The 6000-nt window shown below is 39.4% G+C and overlaps 1 protein-coding gene across 7 annotated transcripts in view; it reads right to left on the reverse strand.

Annotated features, from left to right (window-relative positions):
- Positions 1 to 5603, reverse strand: part of kcnt1b (potassium sodium-activated channel subfamily T member 1b) — a 92331-nt gene extending 86728 nt beyond the window's left edge. For 2 of the 7 annotated variants that reach the window (XM_058374652.1, XM_058374649.1), the window contains exons 1-3: positions 4800 to 5596; positions 2816 to 2861; positions 2218 to 2385 (exon numbers count right to left, since the gene is read on the reverse strand). In XM_058374652.1, the coding sequence (XP_058230635.1) occupies positions 2218 to 2385; positions 2816 to 2861; positions 4800 to 4830 (245 nt within the window). In that variant the 5' untranslated portion in view covers positions 4831 to 5596. Of the gene's footprint in view, positions 1 to 2217; positions 2386 to 2815; positions 2862 to 4799 lie in introns of all 7 variants that reach the window. The other 5 variants (XM_058374643.1, XM_058374644.1, XM_058374646.1 and 2 more) reach the window with 5 other exon arrangements.
- Between the last annotated feature and the right edge of the window lie 397 nt (positions 5604 to 6000).

Raw genomic sequence — 6000 nt, forward strand, 5'->3', positions numbered from 1 at the left:
AAACAGAAACCAATATCAATATCTGATACATATTTCCTCGATAAGATGAAGTATACAAAAGATGTCACCATACGATAAGCGGTGTATGAATTATGAAACATTCATTTGAAATTCAAAGCATTCCCTTATGAAACTATTGGAATGACAAGGCCAATTCATTCAAGGGATTTTGTGCTGTAGACTGAAGACATTTGTGTTCGAAATCAAAAGATGAATATGAGAAGAGAGTGTGGAATTTCAGCTTTTATTTTCTGGCATTTATATGTAGATGTGTTAAATGACATAGAACACAGCACATTTTGTACCAGACCATCCAATTTTCAGCAAAGCAACAATACTGAAACTCAAGCTCTGAATTATTGCTTTGCACATCTGCTCTTCGTTTTAAGGCTCCAGTTTCACCTGTGAAGACTGCATTTGTTGTTAAAAAAGGATAAGCCATAATGAAGGCCAGAGAGCTGCCTATGGAAGAAAAGCAAACCATTTTGAAGCTGAGAAAAGAGGGAAAATCTAATAGGAGGCATTGCACAAACACTGGCCATAACCAATACTGCAATTTCGAATGTGCTAAAAAAAAAAAAAAAAAAGAAGAAGTAAAAAACACTGGTGGACTGAGCAACAGACACTGAACAGGTTGGCCAAGAAAAACAACAGAAACATTGTGAGAGCTATATAGAATAAGTCAGGACAGAGGTGAAGGTACCATAATCCACAATTACTGTCGAGGTCATACCCCAAGGTTTAAGACTGGTGAAAATCAGTGACCAGACCTTAACCTAACCGAGCAGCATTTTACATTTACATTTACATTTCTGGCATTTGGCAGACGCCCTTATCCAGAGCGACATTCAAAAGTGCTTTGACGTCTCTATCAATGAATACATTAGCACTGGTTCAATAGGTTCAGCATTTCTCTTCCTGAAGAAGAGAATGAAGGAAGAAACCTCACTAAAACAAACAACAATTAAAAGAGGCTGGGGTAAAAGCCTAGAAAAGCATAACAAAAGAAGAACCTTACAATTTGGTGATGTCAGTCAGATGTTGGCTTGATGCAGTTATTGCAAGCAAGGGACATGCAATCAAATATAAAAGTTTTATTTACTTTCATTAACTTAAACGTTTAATACCCGTATCTATACTTTTGCTCACGGAAAAATTGGGTGGTCTTATGGAAAAAAATCTAGATGTAAATACCAGGAAATAAAAGCTGGAATCCTAGACTCTCTTATCATGTACATTGTTTCCAAATCTCAAACCCTTAAACTCGTATTTAGTACAAACAAAGAATCAGCCTTGCTTTCAAGTAGTTTCAAAGAAGGCTGTGTAGGGAGCAGCTTGCTGTCATTGAAACAAGTCATAAAAAAGGATTTGTGTCATAAAAGACTGAACCATTTAGCAAATGCTGCAAAGATGTTTAAAGCCTGATCTATTCAGCCATGACGCTTGTACTGTTTCTGTCTTTCACAGCACTGCTGTTTCAGCACCAGAGCTGAGGACAGCTCCCTCATTTCTCTACACATTGAGCACACTGAGCATGTGATCAGCTTCAGCTGAACAAAATATCTACTGAGTGTGTATAAAGAGCTGTGCCTCATACTTGCCAGAAGAAATGGTCTTTGTCATTGTGCATTTTTTTTATACTAAGGCTAACTGTGTAAATAACCGCCCAGGAGGTTACAAACAGACCTTCACAGCACATTCATAATCACTGCAGTACAAGTTATTCATTTTTATTTACGAACAGAAAGCTTTGAAGGATGTTTTGAGTAGAATATCCAATACCTGCAGTCTTAACCTTTATGAAAGGATATTTACTGTGTTTACCTTATAAAAAATTATGAAGCCCGTATCACAGAAACAGAACTTCAAGGTTGAAAAGACAAGGATGAAATGTTTGTTTCATATAAAAGACAAAGCCACATAAAGTCTTATCCACCAGCATTGCTTCACAAAAGTTGTATGCAACTGACATTAATTTGGTATGAAGGCACAATATAAGCACCTGCCAAGTAATGATATCCAAATATTATGAGGTCTTGCAAAAGTTTGTATTAAAGGCACCCATATAACAGCTTGTTGCATGATTCCCTTCAATATCCATTTCATCACACTCTCTCAAACTCTTAAAACTGTGTTAAATATGCTTGTGTTCACTCAGGCTTTATAAAAGCTTTATAAACAAAAGACACCGTTTTCGATCCGTAGAAACACCCTTACCTGTCATCATTCTGAAATGACTGATCCCCCAAAAGCAGGTCTCTGAAGCGGTAGCGTGGGGGGAGAGGAGGAACCTCCGAGTCCACATCAGCCATCTTCAGAGCTGAGCTGTCCAGAATCAGTCCAGTATTACTCACACTGTTCTTCTTAACTGCTTCCGCAGGCGGCCTGATGGAGAAAACCAACATGTTGACAAATAACACAAATGTCATTCCAAAGCCATTCCAGCAGCACTAGAGATACAGTTGTGAAGCATCTGCTTGAGGGAGCAACTGGCAAATTTTACACAGCTGGAACTAGCAGTGTCTGACAGTGACATATGAGGTGCAGAATTTGTAAATATGTTGCTATAGTGCTTGCTCTCTTCTTGTATACTGCATGGAAAGAACACACTCAGATGTGCATTGCTAATTAAGACGCATGGTTCCTATAAACAGTTTGCTGGAGTGTATGAAAGCACAAAAAGGTTTCAATATTTATTAGTGTTTAATGATATTATGAGAAAAAACATTAATGCTGGTTCTTAGTCACACTTCTTAGACTTATCAGGATAACTGAACACAGGGCTAAGCAAAGCATTAAAAGTGTAAGTGCGTACCTGTCACCAGGATTGGATGGGCGCTGTGGTGGAATCATACTCGCCTCTGGAAAACAGAGAAAAACGTTAGTTTCTTCCATAAACACGCTAAACAAACAGTCCATTCAGACATTGTTTTATGAATGAATAACTGACATATATGATGTGAAATCCCAGCAGGTGTCTTCAAGACCTTTTTTCCCACGTTCACTCAAAGTGTTAAACCAATTTTCGTAGAAGTTACACTGCGTGATGTGTGGTCATTTCCATCTCTGCCTATACAAATGTGAAGCCGGTGAATCACCAGCAATTACATCCAAGCAGCATCCTGGTATATCTCCTAAGCAGCACCTTCAGATACACTTTAACAGACAGCCTGCCTTTTACATAATCACAGGTCATTTCTGGAAGCATGTTTAATAGACCGTTTACAGGGAATAGCCAAGAATTACACCTTAAGGCTAAACAGAATGTCTGAGTACTAATTTCCATTGTTATTATGTTGTCCTTGTGGCAAAAGGGTTCACTGCAGTAAAGCAGGTCCTCTGTTATATCTAGAATGTTCCCGGCATGTTCTCCTTTGAGTGCCCTCAGGTGTTTGTATCTATGAGTGTATAGTGTGCAGAGGTGAGGCGTGGGTGCAGGGTGACTTTAATGGCAGAGGTGTAAACAAAAGAGCAATGTGTTGTCGAGGGTGCTGTGTGGATCGTGTTTATTATGCTCTGGAACAGACTGTCACACAATTAATTGAGTGTCAGCACTCAGATATATGGGATTCATTTAAAAACGTAGCATGGATAGCTATGAGAAGTACCACAGAGGTTGTTATATTTTTAATTTTGAAACAGTAATCCCTCTGCAGTGTGTCTTAATAAGTCAGAGGGAAAGATGCCAGAAGGGGGAAATATGTGATAATTGAAAAAGGAAAATGATATCTGATATATACTGTAGATATTGCCTTCACAGGCACAGCCACAGATCACTAAACAAATATCGGCTAATCTGAGTAATTTATTTATAATAGGTTGTTTATCACTTTTCATATAATATCCATAGTTGACAGAGGAAACAGCTGACAGGGGAGTGGCAAAGAGGTAGACATGTCACCGCGAGAAATAAGTCGTGACACCCTAACACTGTGCTTAGATCCCATTTCCGAGAGATCTCTTACTCTTTCCAACTTCTGCAATGTTTAATCAAAATTATTTATCATGTTACAAACTAAAAATGTAATCACGGCTCAGCTGAATAAAACTACTCTCTCAAGCTTAAACGTTCCAAGCTGTACTTGTGTATTTCATGCACGTGTGTTTCTATGCTTGTGTCTAATATATCTTATCTTGCTTTTATAAATATATTCTAGTCACGTTTCTGGGTAAAAGATGCATACTAAACGGACAAAGCATGTAAATTGATGATGCTACACCAGCAACAAGGAAAACAATTCAAAAATTCTTCACAAACAACTTAAATAAAACACCGAAAACAAGAGTTTTGCCATTTCCATGTCTCAAAAAACTACCAGTCCCTTCGGCTGAGTAAAAAGAAATTGTTCCCTGTGTTTACAAATTAAGGAAAATCAAGCAAAAAATATCAACAGATTTCCTCCATCATTCAGCACAGGAGTGTTTCTGAAACGTTAGGATATTCACAATAATCACTCACACACTTTATCAGCTTCACAGAAGAATCAAAGGCACTGTACTGTTCCATCAAGACAGTGATGTGCTACTGCTCTATAATCTAATACCACAGCAAAACATCTCAACACATCTAGTGTTTGTAGAGACTGGTAGCTCAGTGGTTCATGCTTTGGGCAGATGATTGAAAAGCATTGAGTTTCAAACCCAAGCTGAGCAAGTCACTGAACCGTCGTTTATAGCAAGTGTTGGTCGAATCGGATAAAACTGAAAACAAAATCATTATACATGGTCACAGCACTAGATGATCTAAGAGAGTTCTCTGAACAGTTATCTATAAGGTTTTGAGATCTGTGCTATCTTACCTGGCTGTGGCTGAGTGCGCGGTCCCATCATTGTAAAGAAGCGTCCTGGTGGCGAGTCCAGCGCCACACATCTTCCTCCAAATCCGGAGCTTTAAGAGTCCACAGATGACTTCCTTTCGTTATGTCCTCTCTGTGACTCGATATCTGAGTGAACGCATGAAACGGGTGGGTGACGACCCCGAGTGGAGAAGCTAGACAAGCCCACCGGGTCTACTACAGCATCCAGCATCTTCTCTCTAACCCTAATGGTGTGAAGACGAGCTGCTGGTCATTAACAGCTAAAACGCCTTCCGGCATTTCCCCCATCATTCATTTGATGGTTTTGAAGGTTTACAAACAGGGCACTAGATGTAGTCGAAGTGGACTTGAACTGGAAATTAACTCCTCCTATGGGAGTCGATAAATATGTAGCTATATAAATAAATATATCCTTTGCTGCTTTTCAAGAAGTTTTTTCTTACAGACGACCCGTACGACAAATATGCCCGAGGATTTGCCTTCATAAAAATAACTAGAAAATAAATATATATATAGAAAAAAAAAACAGAAAGACAGCAAAAGCGCAAGGTCTTCCTTCTGCGTCCTCTCGGTGCGGTAAAAAGATGCTGGCTTAAACCCAAACGACTGAATACTCCCTTTATAAGTGTCCTACCTAGTGATAAGATAGTGGTTTATCCGCCCTACGCAGTGCACAGTGTGTCCTGTTTTCTGACATTTGGGATAAGCCCGCTGTCACTTCAGTAAATGAGCATCGCTGACTCCCAAATGTCTCCCTACTCCCTAGCTAAGTGCCCTACATAAACTGGGGGGAAAAGCTTTATGTGCACTAAATATGTCCAGCATGGAGACATTTAGGATTCAGCCGCTGTCACCTCTGTGTCTGAGTGAGGTAGTGAGGCTTTAGTGCTCGTCTTAAAAGCTCGGCATCTTGTTCAGACTTGACAGCGACATCTTCTGGAGAACTCTGAGACTGTCATTTACCATGGACGTGACCCACAAGAAGTTCTCAAACCTTCTGGTCCTTGAGTACTTACTTTCCATGTGTTAGTGTTCTCCATGCAACCGATTCAACAAATTATCTTATAAACAGCCCTTCCTTAAAGATGTTAAAGCTGGGAAAATAAAATGTGCAAATCTCCATGACCCCTGTTGGGGAACTGTTCCCTTGTGTTTTATAAAGAACTGCTCTATGCACAAGAAA

Source organism: Hemibagrus wyckioides, linkage group LG22 (assembly GCF_019097595.1).
Source record: "Hemibagrus wyckioides isolate EC202008001 linkage group LG22, SWU_Hwy_1.0, whole genome shotgun sequence".
Taxonomy (NCBI): Eukaryota; Metazoa; Chordata; class Actinopteri; order Siluriformes; family Bagridae; genus Hemibagrus; species Hemibagrus wyckioides.